The sequence below is a fragment of the Ascaphus truei genome, chromosome 10 (assembly GCF_040206685.1).
Source record: "Ascaphus truei isolate aAscTru1 chromosome 10, aAscTru1.hap1, whole genome shotgun sequence".
Taxonomy (NCBI): Eukaryota; Metazoa; Chordata; class Amphibia; order Anura; family Ascaphidae; genus Ascaphus; species Ascaphus truei.
In genome coordinates, this window is record NC_134492.1 from 9,639,329 (window position 1) to 9,661,763 (window position 22,435).

Here is a 22,435-nt window from a genome sequence, read left to right on the forward strand (position 1 = left end):
ATACTTTCCGGGCTGTTAAAACGCAACCGAATAACAGTCAGCCAGGAGGCCCTTTCCCACAACTTTTGAGTACCCTGCCTACATTATGTGTATTACACACACACACACACACACACATCATAAATGTTTCACCCTTAACAGGTTTACAATGCGACAATATGCCATTTTGAGATAGGAGCTCCAACGCAGTGCCGGGCAATAATATTGGCCTAGGTGGCTTCCGTATTGGACCCTGGGACTAATATAAGGGGCAATAGCGCAGTATCCTCATGTATTGTGTATTGCATATGTGTGTGTATATATATGCAATACACAATACATGAGGATGCTGCGCTATATATATATATATATATATATATATATATATATATATATATGCAGGAAGAGTAACCTAGGCGCAAAGATATTGGGGAGAGAAAGAGAAAACCATCATAGGGTAGTACGTCCAATAATGTGAATGACTAATATTAGGGAGATATGCACTTACAATTAGCTTAATAAGTATAAGCCTTGTATCCACTTTTGGGATCAGGAACTCTGCTTGGGATTTCCATGTATCTCAGCTGAAAACTTCCCACACTCTCAGACAGCTGCAGCCGTTCTATTCCACAGCTGTCACAATAAACCCGGATGCATAGATTCCGTCTCACAGACGGATCCCATACAGGGATAAGGCAGGGAAAGGAACAATACAGTGTAAAACCATGTATTACAAATATATATTAAAAAAACCTTTGTAGGGTTTCACTCACACTTTCCAGATTAAAAGAACACAGTTGAGAGTATTAAAATGAGTCTCTCACACTCAGTACTTCACTGCCACCGACTCCAGTCTCGGCGAACTCTCACAGTCACTTCCGCGTCATGTGATCATCCGACACTCTCGCGGGATCTTCTCTCTGCTGTGGGGTTGCAGACTCCGGCTCCGTAATGAGAATTCTGCTAGTCAGCTAATCACTGCGTCTGCCTCTCACTGCAAACACAGGCCCTACGCGTTTCTCCAATGCGGCTTCGTCAGGGGCTGCTATCTGTTACCTGTCCTCCCCCCCCCCCATCCCATTGCAAGTACAGGCTGTAGAAATAGAGCAGTTACATCTACATAAAGTATTGTAACATTCTGCAAAGTAAAAACATTCTGCAAATTAATGTCTATTTGTATTCTAAATAGGCGTTACCACTTTTATGCCTTGAGTTGTGTAGTAAAATTAGCTAATAAATGGGAAAGTAAAGTAAAACAGTTTTTATATTTAAAGTGGAAAGATACACAAAATCCTTCTCTACCACTCAACAGAATGAAACACTTCATACCCAGCATATTGTTGTAGTTAACTAATGTCACCGCCCTTGTGGCAGCACATTGTGTTGCAGAGTAGCAATCATTATGAATTGAGATAATACCTACGTGATATTAAAAAAAAAAGCCTTCATTATTCTCTTGGCTGGCCATAATGTAAATATGTTTTTATTTTGATTATTTAGATACAGACATCATCATTTAGAATGAAACAATTAGAAAAGGAAAAGTGCTCACTGAAAAATTTAATCTGGGATCACATTAAAAAAAAGTCTCATTTATGATTGGAATAGTGACCAAGATGTGTATGGTAATATATTAGTGAGCAATAAGTACATGAAAATATGAAAGGGGAGAGAGTTTAGGTCAGGAGTGGCTCAGTCCTCAGAGGCCACCAAACAGGACAGGTTTTCAGTATATCCTTGCTTCAGCGCAGGTGGCTCAAGCTGGGATATCCTGAAAACGTGACCGGTTTGGAGAGGGTCTTGAAGACTGGGGATGATATTTGTATTTGATATAAATAGGACAGAATTGTCTATCAAAAGGCTAACCTCTGCAATGTCCCTTAACATCTCATCCTCACAGGTCTAAAACACACACCCCCAGAGGGAGAGAAGTGATAATATTGCATACATAAATAAATATACAAAAATCGTAACCAATACAGGCACAAATAAATCCCAAATAGGAAACGTTCCTAATAAAAGTCCCGTACAGGCATTAAGGTGAGAATGGATATCCAAAGAATAAAGGTAAGTATATCTCAATCCTCCTTGTCAAAGTATCCATTCTTATAAACCGTCCAGACGGAACAAAAGTGGAAAAGCGTTTATGAACAAAGATACAAAATGGGGCGTCTTGTAGGGTGAAAATCAACAAGATAGTGAGGTCCTGCAGGGGGGCCCAACTCCAGTCCTCACGCCCCTCCAACAGGTCAGGTTTTCAAGATATCCCAGCTTCAGCACAGGTGGTGCAATCAGAGGCTCAGTGAAAGATTCTGAGCCACCGGTGCTGAAGCAGGGACTGATTGAGCCACCTGGCTGAAGCAGGGATATCTTAAAAACCTGTCCTGTTGGGGGCTCTTGAGGACCGGAGTTTAGCGCCCCTGCTGTATAGGATGCTTTGTGATCAGTCCTCCCAGCGTGGAGCTCCACACGTGCTTCCCTTTTATATAAACGGAGGGAGGAACCCTGTGTCCTTGTCGGACCCTTTTCACTTCCCTGCATGTAGGTGGGGGTGGGGGTGGGGGGGGGGGAATATGTTGCTTTACAGGAAATAAAAGATTTGTTATTTTTAAATGACTTTACTCAACCTAATGATGGCCTGCAGTGTGTTCTCACATACAGCAAATTATTGAGTCACTATTTGCTCTTGAGGCTGTTGATTAAGTGCGTTACTCTGCCTGTCACGACCATTACGCAGGCATGTTCTCCATTTACAGCTGAGGTACAGTACATCTTCGTGGGGGTGAAGGAAATGAGCTCACAAAATACTTCCCCAGGATGTGCAGATTGGGCTGGGGAACTGCAGGATGCCGTTTATGTGCATTCATTTTATTGTTAAATTAAAGACAAACGGTGAAGAGGAGAATTCATATATTACATTGCTAATCCACTTCTTTCCTCTCCTTTACACCAAACCGCTATTTGTCATTATCCTTACTCAGACCCAGAAAAAGGGTTTGAACCCCTTAGGGAACTCGGCTAAATCAAAATGCTGGGGAAGACAATAGAACCTTTTTGCCCACTAATGTACATCACCTACTGTCTGTACGTACCACGCGGATTAAGGAGAATGATTAATGCAAATACTATTCACACGATGAGAAGCAGGTTAACCCTCAATTAGCATCGGACCCAGTTCCATGCACACAGATAAAAATAAATGCACTCTTAACTGTGCATTAACCCACTTCTCAACAAGTGGAATAGGTTTAAGTAAAGTAGGGAGGACATGGCTATTGGTGACACTTTTGACTGAAGCAGGTGAAAATATATTATTATGTTTTTGTGCTTAACATAACAACATATTGAAGAACATTTTACACAGATACTGGATTCTACATTGTTTTGCTTCTCTTAATATATTTTGTTGTTATAACAAGGGGGGTAGGAGGAGACTCTAGTCCTCAAGGGCCATAAACAAGTCAGGTTTAAGGATTTCCCTGCTTCAGCACAGGTGGCTCAATCGAAGACTGCACCACCTGTGCTGAAGCAGGGATATCCCTAATTCCTGGCCCGTTTGTGGCCATTGAGGACTGGAGTTGGCCACTCCTGTTCTAACAGATTCCCAAAACTGTATGATTTTTTTTTTTTTTAAATCCCTTCCGTGTAAAATATGAATGTATTGGTTTTTTAACCTGTACAATTTATTACTTATTTCAAACTTTTTCAGACGCGTTACTCACCAAGAAAACTCAGTACTGGTGCACGTGTAGGAGCATAGGGAGGGCATCCCATCCCAGACCCACAACCAAGACCTACTGTACACATATAGGGGAGCAACAAGGAAGGATAAGGCTGAGTCCCCGCTGGCGCTGAGCGCGCTCATGCTTAGAGCACGAGCGCCGGGTGTCCTGCAACTTGCGCACGTGCTCGCAGGGGGAGGAGGGGGGCGCAATTGCGGGCTATCTGAGCAAGCAGGAAAGTTTAAACATTTTATTTACAAAAGAGCCAAGCGTGTGTGCCTGCGCATGCGCACGAGCCAGAACTTGCATATATATATATATATATATATGCAAGTAACCGCGCCAAGCGCCGCCCGCTCAGCGAACTCAGCGCCAGTGGGGACTCAGCCTAAGGCCTCGGTCAGGTGGTGCCGAGCGGGCGCGCGCTCTCACGCTGGCCGCTCTGAAATACATTGAGGCAATGCGTGTGGCCAGCGTGAGCAGGCGCCTGCGCATGCTCAACGCTTAGATGCTTGCAGACCAAGCAAAAAGTGCGTCACGTGAAAGGTTCGTCCAATGAGGACGAACCAGCTCCGTGATGTCGTGGCCGCGCCCCCAGACGAGCACGCACCTAGCCGGCCACGAGTCACCCGGCCGAGCAGGGTGCAGCGCACGAGCGGGCTGCTAGGGTATTAGGGTTAGTTTGCCAGGCTTTGTTTAAAAGGGAACGTTTTTCATTCCTTTCTGAATGGAAACAAAGCTTCCTGATTTCCTAAAGCTGCAGGAAGCTTAAATCACAGTCACGGGCGGTCCTTGAAAAACTCTCCCATCTGCTACATTGACCTTAAAGCGAGGCTCAATGTGTATACAATGTGTATAAAACAGATTCAAATAAGGGATCTTTATTGGTAAGTTGGTCTCCACAACAGTTCTATCCATCAACTCAATATGCCGTTTTGTTCTCCAATGTAACTACAACACACATCACTGCGAAATGCTCAAAGAACTAGATTGGTCATCACTTGAGTCCAGGCGCAAAGTTCACCTTTCCTGTCTTGCCTTCAAATACTTTCTGGGCAAGCTACCCATCTACCTGAACAAGCTCCTCACCCCTACCACATGCAGCACTTATCATCTGAGATCAGACTCCAAAAGACTGTTCATGGTCCCAAGGTTCAGCAAAGTATCCGGCCGCTCCTCCTTCTCTTACCGTGCACCCCACAACGTGAACAACCTACCAGAGACTCTCACATCCACCACCAGTCTAAGTTATTTCAAAACTAAAGCTGTCTCACATTTTAATCTGGTCTGTATCTGTTACATATGCCTATAATATATTATCTCTAACTGTGCATGCTATGTCTTGTATATAATGTATACCCTGTTCACTTATGTAACTATGATTTGTAACCATGTATTAATTGTCATTTTAACTCTATTTCCAGGACATACTTGAAAATGAGTGGTAACTCTCAATGTATTACTTCCTAGTTAAACATTTTATAAATAAATCTTGCTTCTAGAGCCCCAAAAAGCAATGCATGAACTAGAAAGCAGGATTAGCTGTCAGAGGAGAAGATCACATTGTTTTTTATATTGTGCTTTTGCATGCTGCATGTTTTTGCTTCATTGCCACGTTTGAAGTGAGTGCTTCACTTTATAAGAATGGACAATCTAAAGATTTCTCCTTATAATAATGGAATCTCCTTTGTGTACCACGGAGAAACCGATAATTATATTTAACTTCTGCACTGTGAGCGCCAACAAGGCTCTTCTGGCACTCAACGCACGGATTAAGGCAGGGGTCCTCAACTTCAGCCCGCAGGATCTCCCAACAGGTCAGGTTTTCAGGATATCGCTGCTTCAGCACAGGGGGCTCAATCAGAGGTGCAGTCTGAGCCTCGGATTGAGCCACCTGTGCTGAAGCTGGGATATCCTTAAAACCTGATGTGTTGGGAGGTCTGGAGTTGAGAACCCCTGGATTAAGGGCCTTATTCTGTATTGTCCGAAGTGGCTCTTTGATGTCACTGGGGTCCGAGGTTACCACACCAACATCAGACACTAGAGATAAAGAAAACTACAAATGTTAACACTCAAAAAAAACAAGAGCGGGACATGTTTGTGGTGCAAGATATTAACATTATAAGAGTTAAACCCATACAGGCTTCTGGGGGGATGGCTGCTTTAAGAAATAGAATGCTATACTGCTGCATTATGTATCCTATTGCTGTAAGTTTCTATTATAACTGATTCGTTCTGATTGTAATGTCATATGACTATTTTTAGATAAATCTCTATTTTTCTCTACAATGACTAAGGTTCTGTACGTTATAGTTGTTAGAAGTTTCCCAGTGTGGCAGTGAGAGCCAGCGCTACAGACAATACGGCCTCTCCAGATGTCACGCTCTTCTGTCAGAGAAAGTATCAAAGATGGGAAAATGCCGAGTTGGCACCAAAGAGCCATCCAACACATAGGGAATATTGCTGACAAGCGATCAGTCATACCAACGCAAATGTGGCCTGATACGCTGTTCTAATGCTCTAGCAGTGACCTGCAGAAAATAACGCCCCTAAGATTAAAATAGATTTAGAAAATAGTGCCTTTTACATTTAAATAGATTTTAAAAATAGTGCCTTTTACATTTAAATAGATTTAAAAAACAGTGCTTTTTACATTTAAATAGATTTAAAAAATAGTGCCTTTTACATTTAAGTAGAAGTTTACCAACCATACACTAAATATTAAGTTAAAAGTGTGTGACTTTGTGTGTTGTGCCAGTGCTCTAAATAAATCAAACACTTAAGTGTTTACTTAGATCTGCCCTCTGAGCTCATTTCAAAGCTGTGTTTTATTATTACTCAAAGATTGTCATTGTGCAGGATACCTCATCAGGAAAGCGATGCCCAAAATGTATACTCTGCCTCGTCTGATATATACACTGCAAGCAGTTTGGATGAGTGATTATTACTTATAGCACTGAGTGTAGGGGGGGGGGGGAGAACAAAATAACAAATATCATTTATTAAAAGACCTTTATTGGTGTTCCCAACCAAAAAGTCACTTTGGTTTAATCTTTTAAACTACAAATTTGAGAACACCTCATTGGAAAACTGTTGATAATCTGAAATCTTCCACATTACTGTTGGAAGTACTATGATTCACCCAGTATCCCAAGCACGCTGCCTAGGGGGTCACACTCGACTCCTCTCTCACATTCTCCTCTCACATTCAAAACATTTCTAAAACCTGTCGTTTTTTCCTCCGCAGTATCACAAAGATACGCGCTTTCCTCTGTTGCTCGACTGCAAAAACTCTGACACAGACCCTCATTCTCTCCCGTCTCGACTACTGTAACCTCCTGCTGTCTGGCCTGCCTGCCTCTCACCTACTGAAATCCCTCTCCTGACTTCCTATCAAATCCCGTATCACACTCTCAATTCTCCTCCTCACTTTTAAAGCTTTACACTCCTCTACCCCTCCTTACATCTCAGCCCTAATTTCTCGTTATGCACCATCCTGACTCTTGCGTTCTGGTCAAGGATGTCTTCTCTCTACCCCCTTTGTATCTAAAGCCCTCTCCCACCTTAAACCTTTCTCACTGACTGCCCGCACCTCTGGAATGCCCTTCCCCTCAATATCTGACTAGCATCCTCTCTATCCACCTTTAAGACCCAAATCAAAACACACCTGCTTAAGGAAGCATATGAGTAGCTCTATGAGTGATAGTTTTACACCGCATACATAAAGTTTGGCCCTTTGCAGACGCGCTTACCAGAACGCCCTCCTACTGTCTCTGTACGTCCTTCCAACCAACCAATTAGATTGCAAGCTCTTTGGAGCAGGGACTCCCTTTCCAAAATGTTACTTTTATGTCTGAAGCGCTTCTCCCCTTTATGTGTTATTTATATTATTTGTTATTTATATGATTGTCGCATGTATTACTGCTGCGAAGCGCTATGTACATTAATGGCGCTGTATAAATAAAAGCAAAGGAAGGAAAATCAAGGGCACTACGGATTTCAAATGAAGATTTATTCTGTCAAAAGCACGACGTTTCGAACTACACAGAGTTCTTTATCAAGTGACTTAATAAAAAACTCTGTGTGGTTCGAAACGTCGTGCTTTTGACAGAATAAATCTTCATTTCAAATCCGTAGTGCCTGGATCTCCCTTCCTTTGCTTATACTTAGGATTTCTCCAGACAGGTTTTCCCCTGAACCAAGATGCACCGGTACTAAAAAAACGCAAGTATTTTGCTACTATTGTATTATTTATGGTGTGCAAGACTGAATCTTTACTATGCTCTATAAATAAAGACATGCAACACAAATCTTAGCTTAAAGTTACTGAGAAAACATGGGAAACATTTCTTTCCATTTGCTGTGATGACATGTCTTTCCAAGACTCTTGTGTTTGAATAAAATACAATTATTCGCGAGAGATGAATACCCATATTTACGAAGCAGCACTATTCCACAAGACTCCTTCCAAGCCTGTAAGATGCCTTATTGAATAGCACCGTTTATTTAATATGATTCTTTATCATCACCTATAATATGTCTAATTCACATTTCCCGGCTGCAAACCAATAAATAACATGTTTACAATGTATTTTTTGGTTTGATAAAACCTCCTCCTACATTATTCTAGCAGCACCATGCCAATATCTCCCTGTTCTGGCTGTGCACTGTATATATGTATTAAAGTGCTGTTAAAAAAACAAGATGTGCCCAGTCTCTCCAGCTTCTAATCAGGTCATGACTACCCATTCCCAGTGAATTATCTATGTTAGAACGGTGCACAAGTCAGCAATGGGAACAATATCGAACCCAGAGCTCATTTCAAGCTGAACATGTCTTCAGCGCTCGTTCTTTGTACGAAATATTGCCACATCCACAGAAACTTACCAATGCTAACTCTCTAAAATGCTCAGTCTAATGGATGGGTCAATGCCGTTCCCCTTGTGCATTTTGGTAACTGCTCTGAATTACTAATGTTTTAAGACTACAGCCATATAAACCGTGGTAGTGATGTTACCCAGTGGATCTTATGGAGTGTGTTTCTTATATCACTGTGATAAACATTGGTCTGGATCAGGGGTGCTCAACTCCTGTCCTCAAGACACCCCAACACATCGGGTTTTAAGGATATCCCTGCTTCAGCACAGGTGGCTCAATCAGTGGCTCAGTCGAATAATGAAGTTCAAGCATGAGCAGAGTAAAGCTTTGCCATACAGTAGTTTGAAATAAATTCTGCGTTACCATTTTGTATATTATTTATATTGGTATTGTTGATTAAAATGACGCAGACACAGACCACCCTTGGGAACGACGCTTTCATAACTACTGAATGATTTTCATCTTTTCACTCTGTGTGTGCCTACACCCCAATAACCTTACAACTGTTAAACACAAGGTTATCCAATGCATTTGTTCTAGAAAGCATACAGAATGATATGTTGCAAGGCTGGACTTGTCTCCACACTGGTAAAATGTAATGGGATATTTTTGGGAAATTATTTTCAAAAGTGATGCATTTCACTGTAGCTCAAAAGAATCAGAATTGAATATACTCTTTAGGAAATGTATGTAACAATTAAAGGCTTAAACTTTAAAGTTGATGCTTGGCTACAGTATAATCAAGAGGTTGAGATAAGGCATCCCCATCAATAATGGGAATCATTTGCTTGGGAAACATGGTAACCAGATGTTTAATTCTCACATGTGCAGGAACCGGGGCCTTCAATAGGTGTCCTTAGGATGCCTGTTCGTTTTTGATAGCATAGAAACGATCGGAAATAAGCAGGAACGGTACACTTGAGTGTGTACTAGTGGTGGGTAGTAAAACCGCCAGCCACAACAGTCGCGACGCGTTTCGTTTAACAAAGTAAACTTCTTCAGGCGATTTCATATCGCCTGAAGAAGTTTACTTTGTTAAACGAAACGCGTCGCGACTGTTGTGGCTGGCGGTTTTACTACCCACCACCAGTACACACTCAAGTGTACCGTTCCTGCTTATTTCCGATCGTTTCTATGCTATCAAAAACGGACAGGCATCCTAAGGACACCTATTGAAGGCCCCGGTTCCTGCACATGTGTGCTACACTCTGCACCACGCTACCACACGTGGAGGACAGGAGAGTGAACAGAGACAGCCCCAGCGCGCGGGTCTGAACTCTCAGAACTGAGATTACCCTTCATACTTCCTATGTGATGCCCTACTCCTGTGATAGACACCAGATCGGGGATTATTAAAGAAATTTTATATGTAAGTTACTAATTTTATTATTTGTTGCTAATACAATATCTATCTCTCATCTTGGTGCGCTTTTGTGTTTTTTCTTGTTTTGCGGATATTGGTATCACCATCGGGGTTCCGGTGGAGACCACATTTGGAGGTGGGGGAGACACCTCATAAACACAGAAGCAGCAAGAGAACTGAGAGGGATCAACAATCCAAGCTTAAAGAGCCAGAGCACGGACTGAACTTTTCATTCAGATGTTTAATTCTGTTTAGAAAAGGTGATAAGGTAGAAGATAACCATCCTACATGGAAATCATGAAGTGGGCAAACATTTTTTATTTTGCACCCTAAGTCTCCTACTCTGGTTACTACCCTGACTCCTTATGCAAAAGGAATATCATAAAAGAAAACAAGAATAATATGTATTTAAGCCCTTTGGTTTGAGAATATGGCAATGCATTGCCAAGGATTGATGTTTATCACACAATGTGAAGATGTATGCAGACTTGTTCTTATTGACTAATCATAGAACTGCAATTAGAAGTATCTTTATCATACGTAAGGTTAATGGTGCAAATAACACATCATTTAATTTGGGTGACTATCGGGTTATAAATTAAACACTTCGTAGTAAAGAAACAGAAACACAACTGCTTTAAAAAGTCATAGAACAGCATGAATTAACCTATAACCTATAGCTTTGTTTTGCACAAAATGGTATATGTTTTATGCTCACCAGGAAGATAACTTCCATATCACAGTATCTAAACCAGGGGCGGGCAACTCCAGTCCTCAAGGGCCATCAACAGGTCAGGTTTTCAGGATATCCCAGCTTCAGCACAGGTGGCTCAGTTGAAGCACAGATCTAAGCGAATTCTCTCGGGGTAAATCTAACCTCCATCCTTTTTTTGTACAGAGTTTAACACTAGGACAGGTGTTAATATAGAACCGGTGTTATTAATAACACAGCACTGTTTCCCTTGTGTTATTATAATGAAGCAAATTAACTGACTCCCCAAATCCAGGCAATTTGCTCATATCTGTGAATTTATACCTCGGTGAGCGGCTGCAGATTGCGTGTACTTTTATGAACATCGCAAAGCCATTACAGCAGCACGTCCGCGAAGCCGTACACAAAGCACCTCTTGTAAAGAACTGAAATCTAATTGGCTTCATTAACCTCATGTAACCATGCTGATAGCAAATATTTGGCTTATTTAGTTTTTCTGGAAATGAATTAGAATGTGCATTTCTTAGGGACTTCTGAGTAGCAGAGTGTTAGTTAATGAAGTGTTTTCTTTACCCTTAGCCCAGCATGGCCTTGTTAGAGAGTCAATAAAGATAAGGGCGAGGTGAGGGAGACACTGAGCAAGCGCCTGTTACAAACACAGTGACATCACACACAAAGGCGCCCCAGCTCCCCTTGTGCACAAATAGGGGTGCCAGGTGTCCAGTATTGAACTGGACTGTCCTGTATTTGGATACTCTGCCCAGTAAAAAATGAGAGGTACTGTAATACTGGACATGTATGTGTCCGGTATTTTCCTCCCTGGACATCGTGACCTGATGCACCTTTCACCATTGGGTCCAGTATTTTCGGAGAAGGCACCTGGTAACCCTATGCACAAACCAACTTTAAAAAAGGATTTAGAAATAGTTATCTGTGTCAGATTCTGGCAAAATGGCACCAATCACCCAGATATAACCCCGTATCCATATCACTGCCCACCGAAATGATGACACTTTGGTCCTAGCAGGGACCACCCCTTAAAAAATATATAAGCTGATTTGGGGATATGAGGAAATACTTTGCACTATGTGTATTCCTCGGTTTTTCTGCCACTGTTGCTGTGTTTTAAGTTATTCTTTAAACTATATATGTGCGTTACAAGGTAATATAGATCCCACAGCTTTGGATTTAGCTGCATAACAAAGATAGGCAGTCTGAGATGTTCGGAGTCATTTTCAATAAAATAGATATAATAATAATAATAACAACACTGTAAAAAAACACTATTTTATTAAAGAGACAAATTCCATTTCTTCCAATGGGGCTTTTAGTGCATCACATTGCGCACAGAGGCGTTAATAATTAGGGGTTCTTGCATCAAAAAAATAGAGAAAAACTGCTCACCTATAGAGTCTTAGTCCTATTAATGGAAGGGTAGGTGCAAGGGAGGTAAAACAATATATGTAACAGGGAGAACTCAAAAGAAATGGGTTCAAAGCACCCCACTATTTGCAGGTAATGAGTGCAAATAGTGGGGTGCTTTGAACCCATTTCTTTTGGGTTCTTGCATCAAGGCTGTAAAACGGGGGGAGAAAATATTACCAAATGTATTAAATAAACAAAGTCTGATGCTTTCAATGGAATTCTTTTCCTGATCAATCTGGTGCTACTTTTGCCCACGTTTTTTGCATCTGGAGACTTTGATACACCACCCCCTTAATCTCTATAGCTGGTTAAAAAAATGTGGGTCATTTATCAACGTCTCCCTATTGCTTTCAATGGGATTTCTTTGATAATCTGGTGCTATTCCCCCCTCCCTCTTTTTGTCCCAGTTTTGCAGCTTGGACATTAAAAAAAGAAGTGCATATATAACTATAATTCAGTGAGCAAGAGACACCGCAGGAACTAGTTGCTTCTATAGATTGTAAATGTGCACTCCTGCTGCTGTTAATTATCGATAATGGCTGTTGTACTTTGGTGAGTAAACCCCCAATTAAGGTTGCATGGAGCTGCATTCCTGGCTAAGTTAGATGTTGGAGAAGCTCACAGACAGTGTGACAGAGAAGTGGAACATGCAAAATAAAACTCTTATAGTAGATCTAATACAACCTGTTGAAAATGATTTTGGAGAGCAACTGATTTGGTTGGGAATAAGGGCAGACCTCAAATAGTATATTTTACTATACATTGAAGTTATGTATGTATAACGTCCTGGATAATGGTGAAACAAGAAGTTAATCTTCCACCTCCAAATCTGAATACCAGCCCTATAAAGCAAGGATTTTGTAATGGACTCATAGCCCAGACCATGTTTTTGCAATACCTATATACAGTATATTCCATTCAGCTGCTGATGAAGCACATATCCAGATGTGTGCTAATTCATTGCCCATTGCTATATCCTAGTGCAGCTTTAATCTTCAGCAATAAGTTTGAGAGCCTTTGACATGAAGCAAAGCAGTTCTATCAACCTTGAGACATCATCAATCAATCTAGACTTGCACACTGACAGTTTCATTCACATTGCTCACTACTACAGTATTATCTAACTCCCAATGCTCATATCCCCCATGTAATAAAACACTGACTCTCATATGCAGTCTCCATGTAAGATTTATACGTTGTGGTTAAAAAAAAAAAATATATATATATATATATATATATATATATATATATATATATATATATATATATATAAATTTCACATTATCTTACATGTAAGTCCATTTAATTTTTTAAGATAATTGTTTACAATTCTGCTATTTTGTATTTTCACTATATATATATATATATATATATATATATATAGTGAAAATACAAAATAGCAGAATTGTATTTACAATAGAGCATTACAAAAGATATACCTTTAGCACCTGTGCAATGGGTGATGCGGAAATTGCGTTTACTTTCTCTGTATCTGTTATTATTGTTGCTAAACCCAAATACTGTATACTAAGATTTGTGTTTTACTTTCTATTATATACAGTATATAGCATTTTACTGCAAAACTGTGACTGTGTGTTTTTACTAACTTGAGTTTCTAAGGCACTTTTATAATAGAAAGTAAAACACAAATCTTAGTATACAGTATTTGGGTTTAGCAACAATAATAACAGATACAGAGAAAGTAAACGCAATTTCCGCATCACCCCTAGCACAGGTGCTAAAGGTATATCTTTTGTAATGCTCTATTGTAAATCAGTGTCATATATTAAATACACGTACCTGCCTCGTATGTACTACCTTAAAGTGGGAATTAAATGTTCCAATGTTGTGCATTCTTTCTAAAAATGAGATTTGCCTTCAATTACAGAATATTCTTGGCTTCTTTGAAAAACCTGTCAAACCCAATAATGAGAGTGGGTGGTCCCTGGGGTCACTAGACAGAGGGGCGGAGAAAATCAAATACTGGCAAGCAGAGGAGAATGGCATAGAAACCTATGCTGGGGAGATCCCTGTTGCTTTTGCTTTCTCAGTGTACATGCTGCGTGTACTGCCCTGGCTATAAGATTAGAATGGCTTTGTATCTCTGTGATTAGGGCAGCAGCACCAAGGGAGGCTGTATCCTAATGCATGCCCTCATTCTCTAAAATCCCACAGCGCCACAATGTGAGGCTCAGGAGACATTAGGGCAGGGGTGGGCAACTCCAGTCCTCAAGGGCCACCAACACTTCAGGTTTTCAGGCTATCCCTGCTTCAGCACAGGTGTCTCAATCAAATACTGAGCCACTTGTGCTGAAGCAGGCATATCCTTAAAACCTGACCTGTTGGTGTCCCTTGAGGACTAGTTAGGTTTTGAGGATATCACTGCTTCAGCACAGGTGGCTCAATCAGTCTCAGCGTTAGCACAGGTGGCTCAATCAGTCTCTGCTTCAGCATAGGTGGCTCAATCAGTCCCTGCTTCAGCACAGGTGGCTCAAACAGTCTCAGCTTCAGCACAGATGGCTCAATCAGTTGCTCAGATTGAGCCACCTTTGCTGAAGCAGAGATATCCTGAAAACCTGACCTGCTGGTGGCCCTTGAGGACTGGAGTTGCCCCCCCCCCCAACCCCTCACCCTCCCTGCATCGGGGACTTGTGACATTTACATTTGTAAAATATGATAAGGCACAGCTTCCATCCGGCATTATCAGCAGCACAAATCCTAAACTGATCTAACCTGCCACATGAACAACTTTCTCAGCATGTCAAAAATAAAATCAATGCAGTTATACAGCAGCACGCGTCCAGGCAACACTGCCCCACCAAAAAGTGCCTGCGTGGGTCATCAATCATCATGCTCATCAGACCTAGAATAAGCATACGATGCCTGCCTGGCTGTCAGCCCAGGGATCCTAGGGTTTTTTTTAAAGATGGATTGATGCTATACTTGCCTTGTGGTCTGAGATGCTGATGTACCCTTCCAGGGCAGGGCTGGAGTAGGACTCCTTGTGGCTGATCTTCTTGGTCTCTCTCCTGATGTTTGCTTGATGCTGGTGGGTTAGATCCTTCAGACTGCCCATGCTGCTGTACATGATCAACAAGCTGGTGCACATGGTGGTGAGGAGAGCTAAGAACACTGCCAGCCCATGGCGCTATCCAGCAAAGGAAGCAGAGATCACCATTATGTGCCAAATACATGCAATCTGCACTCTCAGTGGCATGTGGGCAGCAGCTCATTGCTTAGCAATACGCTGCTGCCACTAAAAGAAACACAACATCTACCTTGTTTTATTACATGCCTGTTCTCTATGTGCTGAGATTAAATACAATGAGTTACTTCTCACATACATTATATTACAATCATTTACTGCCTAAGAAGTTAGCATGCAAACAGCCGTTCTGTCATTGCATAGGGGGTAAGAAGATCTGTGACATGCTGTGTATGTGCAAGCTCTGGCACTTCACATTCCCCCCTCTCTAGTTACAATACAGTTGCCGTTTACAGACATCCTTGTAATCCTGTATGGTCCTAATCATTCCAGTATGCAAGGTGTTAATACATGGTTCTGACAGCTGTGCTGCACCTGAGTGCTTGTGGCCAAGGTCTTGAGTTTGCTCTACTTTGTGTGAAGTAAAGACCAGCAAGCCAAGCACAATGCAACCCTCAGTCCAACCTTCAGGGTTTCAAAACCCTACAAGTTTCCAACTCATAAAACGAAAAATCAAACTACCCCAACTATCCCTGGCTGGTTTTGAGCCCCACATGAGAGAAACAGGTCAGTGCAGTCTCAGTGCCCAATGCATGGCCATATGTTTCTGTAACTGCAGATCTGTTGATGCAGAGAAGGGGAAGATGTGGGAAAGTTCTCTTCTCCTCCTAAACCCCCATTCCATTTAGAAATTAAAGCACCGGGCTGTGTGTGTTTGTTGCACAGCTCCTTCCCTGGCTGACACACTGATGCCCAGATAGGCTCACACAATTAGTTGCAGAAATGGACTTACCAGCAGTGTCTTCATCTTGTGCTCCTCTTCTCTCTCCAGGAAAAGATCAGGCTTTAGCATCTGGGTAGCCCGACACTTTCCCATTTGCTGCTTCCATTGCACAAACGCGGTGACATCTCCTTTAGATGAGGGGGAGAGGGAGATGGGGAGAGGGAGATGGGGAGAGAGAGGCAGCCTCCCCAGACTGATCTGCTGTTGCAAAGATTAGAGACAGAATTAAAACTGGACCGTCTTGGTCTCTGTCTGATCTACACAACTGCTCCCAGCCTGAGCTCCCTGGGTCCTACAGCCGGTATCTTTCCTGATGCAGAGCACACACAAAATGCATGCATGTTTGTCTAATATATATAGCAGTGAATGGGGTTAATATGGCACAGTGTCTCTTCTCTACATTGCAACACTGTACATATATATTTTTGTTGGTACAATTATTTGCTCGTTATGATATCAGGGTAGAATTGACCCACAGAGGCTAAAACTATTATTTTAAAAAAAAGAAAAAGAAATGAGAATGGTCAATGGGGTTAAGCGGTATTGTGTCTGATCCCTCCTCCCCCCACCCTCACCCCCTTCCCACCCCCCACCCAACGTTGAACGTTTATATATTGGGGCAAAATATGTGTACACTAAGTATGCTTTAACACACACAGAAGAGAGGCAATCTGCTCTTCTTTAAGCATAAAGAATGTACGTTTATAAATATACAAAAAGTAGTGTCACTCGGGTTTGTACATAAAAAAAAGTAGTGGTGATGAGTACCCCCTGATTCCGGATCTGTGATGACTGCTCAAGAACAAGAGAAAAACACGTAGCCTTGGCTGGGATTCAAACAAAGCAGAAGAGGTGTCAGAGCCATGTATGTATGTATGAGAAGCAGCACTGTGCAGAGAGCTGTACAGATGTGACACACAAGCATGCAGAGGGTTATATCAGCAGCTGGACAGGGAGGAGGAGGTGTCAGAGCCATGTATGTGTGTATGAGAAGCAGCACTGTGCAGAGAGCTGTACAGATGTTACACACGAGCATGCAGAGGGTTATATCAGCAGCTGGACAGGGAGGAGGAGGTGTGTTTGTGTCTGGAAAATCTGAAAGTGCACGTGTCCAAAGGTGTGACATTTGGGGTATCTATGTCTATGAGTACAAATCTGTACCAGTTTAATTCACAATTGAACCCCTCCTCTACCAGAGAATCAAAGTATCAATGTGCATTTTAGAAAAACATATGGTTAATGACTTTACAAAATATGTAAGCTTATTATGTAACAGTGTGTATATATAACGGAAATACGTGTTAGTCCAGTTGCGATAGTGCAGAATATATGAGTACTTCAATATTAGGTGTCCTATGACATAAATTGTTAGTCCAAATAAAAAAGGTATCACCTAATACTGAAGTACTCATTTATTCTGCAATATGTGTGTGTGTGTGTGTGTGTGTGTGTGTGTATACACACATACATTCACACACACACACACACACACACCTCACACATGCTCATGTGGCCAGTTATCAGGAATAGGTGTGACTATCTATTTAGGAATAAATCTTGCTCACAGTGAGAAGCACTTAGCCTTAATGAGATAATGGTGGCATCTCCTCCAACTGATAACTTCAAAATGGTTACGAAAATACTGCTACAAAGTCCCAGTACTACTGCAGAGATTGGATTTAAAGCATGGTACCATTTTTCATGTGTCACTTTCTTCATTCACAATAAGTAAATGTCAGCTCTAAGTTACCATCTGCTAAATCTCCCAAGCTCTTGTGTGAGCTCCCCTCCCCTCAGCGTACATACCCAAATTTAATTATCCTTTTATTGGTTTCTATAAAAGGAAAAATATTGTTAGAAATTCTCAATTAGAGCATTTTGTTATTCAGATGAAAAATGAGAGTAATAAAATGGAGTATTCCTACTCTGGCTCAGTTACACAGTTCCTCGGGGACATGGTTTAATTACTGACCATTTTTAATTTGCACTATATATTGTTCTTATACATAAAGTAATGTAATAATTGCTAGCTATAAAATATACAATAATGTCGCATGTTTTGCAGGACAATTCAGTATTTAATTCCTTTACAACATAACCTTCTTTACTCCATAGAAAAACATGATATTATTTTTTGGTCTGGGTATTAATATACATTTAATGTAAAATATGTTAAAAAAAAATAAAATAGGCATGAATGCCTCATGCAGTGCATCATATTGCTTTGCCGCTGTCCTTGTATGCCAATCATGATTAGTTTAAGGTTGAGGAGATACACGACAGGTGTTGATACTTTTTATTGGTTCACATAAGGCTTGTAAATACATCATGTTGTACAGTAGCGGTTAAGACCATATGGGTTTCTCCTTGAGAAGACCTATTGGTAGAAAAACACAAACTGTGTCATTCCCATAACCATTGGAAAAAATAGGGTGTTTATAAGACCTCAAATGTATTAATTCTTACCTACCATAGTTTAGTTTGGTCCTATTTAGAATCAGTTTATGAATCTATAACCATGCCATAAAATGACACTGTATTATTAAAAACATAATTATGCACATTGTGGTATTTACACTCTCAAGTAAACAATTGTTAGAAGTTTTTACAACATATTCCCTGGACTCCATGAAATGTTTAATATGCACGGGAAGCACGTTGGACAATTTTTACTATTCATGAATTAAATGGTAGTTTTTTTTCATACATTTGAAAGGGATTATAAAGGGATAAATTAGTGCCAGAATTGCTTCTCACAGACTGGAGTTACGTCTCTGAACATCGCCACCTTTTATTTTACTGTAACTGCTTCTCAATGAAATAAAACATGTTACATAAGAACTGTAGAAAAAAGATGGAGGCACACAAGCTGTTATGCAAAAATGTGATGGTTTACTGCATAGTAGCAGGCAGAACTAAAGTAACGTTTCGGGGACACGAAAGGGACACAATATGTGGCTCTTGCCTGAAGAAGGGGCTGTGTCCCTGAAACGTTACTTTAGTTTTATCTACTACTATGCATTTTTGCATAACTACCTGTGTGCCTCCATCTTTTCTCTACACTGTACTACTGTAGGCCTGTAGGAACATAGGAGCATTGCTGCGTTAGTGGCACCAAGAGTCTCTTTCCTTTGTCCTTGTACTCATATTGACATTGGGAGTGCCTCTGTCTACCTTTGTATTACTGTTACATAAGAAATAAATGATAACGTGAAGGAATATGTATGTATACATAGCTAGAAAATATTGCATTACCTTATGCAAAAACAGAATGACAGAAAAAAACAGGCAAGTGAAAAGATGCAAAAACAGCAAGAGGAAGACGTTATCAGTAACTTCAGCCGTCAACGTGGACAATCTGATATCAAGACCTGCTAAAACCAATGAGTTTGTTACTAGAAAGGTCTACCTCCCTTCTTATTCCTCAGTGCCTATACATCAAAACTATATGAAGACAGTTGCAGAATTGACAGAAGATGAGGGTGGAGACAGACATGCGCAGAATGCAATGTGAATGTTGATGAATAGTTGTTTTAATGTGTATAAGTATTGTACCATGAGCGCTAATATTTTGTCTAGACCAGGAGGGACACTAAGATATTATCACAAAGGGACAAGGTTATACTACACCGGTACTACCCTATGCACCGGGCCTATTCAAATTGACGACACTTCAATGAAACATCTCAGTCAGAGATTCTTTCACATACACTTTTACAGTATCGGATAATACATATAGACAGGCTTTATCTGAAGGCAAAATCACTATGTTTATAAGTCAAGAAATATGTTAAAATTGCCCCTCATATCTGTGGATTAACCAAGCTGTGGTCTCTGCAGAGCAACTATTCAACTATCCCGTGCTGCTATCAATTAGGGAATCACCAGTGACTTGGTGGGTGGGGAGGAGGTCACAGTCCTCCAAAGAATAAAGCCACAGTTTGGCAAGCTCACCCAATACATAGGGCAATGCTTTAATGTCAAACTGTATGCATTAAGTTGAATTTCTTTAGGGTTACAGTACCTTGCCAAACCGAGTATTCTGGATTTATGCTTTGGAGGACACTGTTCTTTACACCGACTAACAGGTAATCCAATAACAGAAAGATCAGCTCCTGAGACAAGCTAAGTATTTATTGCAGAGATGCTCATGTGACACAGTGTTTGGGTTTTGCCTCTAAAAAAAGTCTCTGGTTTTGCCTAAATTTGCTTGGTTTTAGTTTCTGTTCTCGTTTTGCATTTTGATAGAATATGTGACATTCCTTATTTGATTTATATGTACATAATGACTTGGCCTTGCTAAGCTATAGTCTATGACTGTGCCAGATGAACCACAAATAATGGTATCAGAAGCCACAGTGAGCACCTAATAACATAGTGTTGGCTTTGTGTTGCTAACTTTAAATGTATCTTAATTTATCTCCACATCATTCCTCCCTACATATCAGCTTTGATCTCTCGCTATGCCCCTGCTCGTCTCCTGCATTCTACCCAAAACGAACTCCTCTCCTTTCACCTCTACTGCTTTCTCTCGCCTTAAACCTTTTTCCCTCACTGCCCCTTTCCCGTGGAACTCACTCACACTTTGTTTACGCCAAGCACCTTCTCTCTCCACCTTTAAAACTAACCTTAAAACTCACCTCTTAAATGAAGCCTTTCATTAGCTAAGACTCGTGGCTATTGTCCCACACCCACAGTCACTCCTACATACCATTGTGACCAAGCACTGCCATCTACTGCACTTATTCCCGCACCTGCAGTCTCTGTAAGTCTCCCAATATTATTTATTTATAAATGTTTTACCAGGATGTAACACATTGAGTTACCTCTCGTTTTCAAGTACAGTATGTCCTGAGCACAGAGTTATAATGATAAATACATGGTTACAAATACATAGTTACATTAAGTGAACAGGGTTATACATTATATACAAGACATTGCATGCACAGTTAGAGATAGTATATATATTATAGGCGTATGTAATAGTTACAGACCAGATTAAAATGTGAGACAGCTTTAGTTTTGCAAGAACTTAGACTGGTGGTGGCTGTGAGAGTCTCCGGTAGATTGTTCCAGTTTCGTGGTGCACGGTAAGAGGAGGAGGAGCGGCCGGATACTTTGTTGAACCTTTGGAACCAGTCTTTTGGAGTCAGATCTCAGATGACAAGTGCTGTGTGTGGTAGGGGGAAGGAGCTTGTTCAGATAGGCGGATAGCTTGCCCAGAAAGTATTTGAAGGCAAGACAGGAGAAAGTATAACACTTAGATTGTAAGCTCCCCGAGGCCGGGATTTTTCTTTCCTATTGTTTGTTCTTATTTGTTGCACTTATAGTGCTATAATTTCCTGTACTGTATTGTCTCTCTTATAAAGCGCTAAGTACAGCTTTAGGCACTATATAAAGAAATCACAACATACACTTACATTACAATAAGCAGGTGGCCCTTGTACATCTAAATGTTTTTTGATCTGGCCCCTTTGGAGGAACAAGTTGAAGAGTCCGGCTGTAGACGTGCAGTGCACAGCAATGTGGGGGAAACGACTTAGGGGCTTATGCAGAGAGGTAAGTTAAGTTCAATTTCGCCAGGTTTGTGGCAAAAATGTCCGCATTTAAACAGTTAGTGGCGAGAACTTGGCGGGCCAATTCAAATTCGCCAGACACTCCGATGCGCATGTACGCGCCAATCTGAGCTACTAAATGGCGCGTTCGGGTAAATTTTGCCCACCAACAAAAGTTGGCTGTATTGTGGCCAAATACCGCGCTACCGGAGTACCCTATATAGGACAAAATTAAATGCCAATCCTGTGGCGAATTTAAGCCTTTCTGGTACGTACCTCTCTGCATAAGCCCCTTAGTCCTTTTGGTCCAGCTCAAAATCTATTCCAGTTTTGCATTGCTATCTTTGAAATATTGGAATGTAAGGATTATTTGTATTGATACAGCTAGCTACCTTTCTCTCCAAAATGAAAGTTGGAGCTAAACCTTGATAGATGTTCTTCAGAATCTCACCTGAAACGTCTCAAGATTATTTATCAGGCCTCACATCAACTTGATTTAGAAACAACCATCAGGGACTCATCACATTGTGAAGTTTTACAACATTGTAAAGTCAATGATAGTGTTTTATACCTTCTTGTGATAAATGCCTCACACATTTGCATTGAGAATAGGATAGTCTGAAATCAAATGCATGAATTTCAAAAACAATTATCTGAAGAACAATTCATTGCCGAGCAGAACCTCCGCACTAAGAGGCTCATAAAATGTTTGTTAAAATGTTGGCTTTAGCAGGAGATATTCATAGCAATTCTCCTGAAATGGGTTTAAAATTAGTTTTCAACTTGGCAGAAATGTCAGGTGCAGACGGTAA

At 40.9% G+C, this 22,435-nt stretch overlaps 1 protein-coding gene across 2 annotated transcripts in view; it reads right to left on the minus strand.

Moving 5' to 3' along the window:
• ST6GALNAC5 (ST6 N-acetylgalactosaminide alpha-2,6-sialyltransferase 5) overlaps positions 1-16,324 on the minus strand; it is a 91,047-nt gene extending 74,723 nt beyond the window's left edge. The window contains exons 1-2 of one of the 2 annotated variants that reach the window (XM_075615768.1): positions 16,078-16,324; positions 15,027-15,227 (exon numbers count right to left, since the gene is read on the minus strand). In XM_075615768.1, the coding sequence (XP_075471883.1) occupies positions 15,027-15,227; positions 16,078-16,161 (285 nt within the window). In that variant the 5' untranslated portion in view covers positions 16,162-16,324. The remainder of the gene's footprint in view (positions 1-15,026; positions 15,228-16,077) is intronic. The other variant, XM_075615769.1, reaches the window with a different exon arrangement.
• Positions 16,325-22,435: the final 6,111 nt, after the last annotated feature.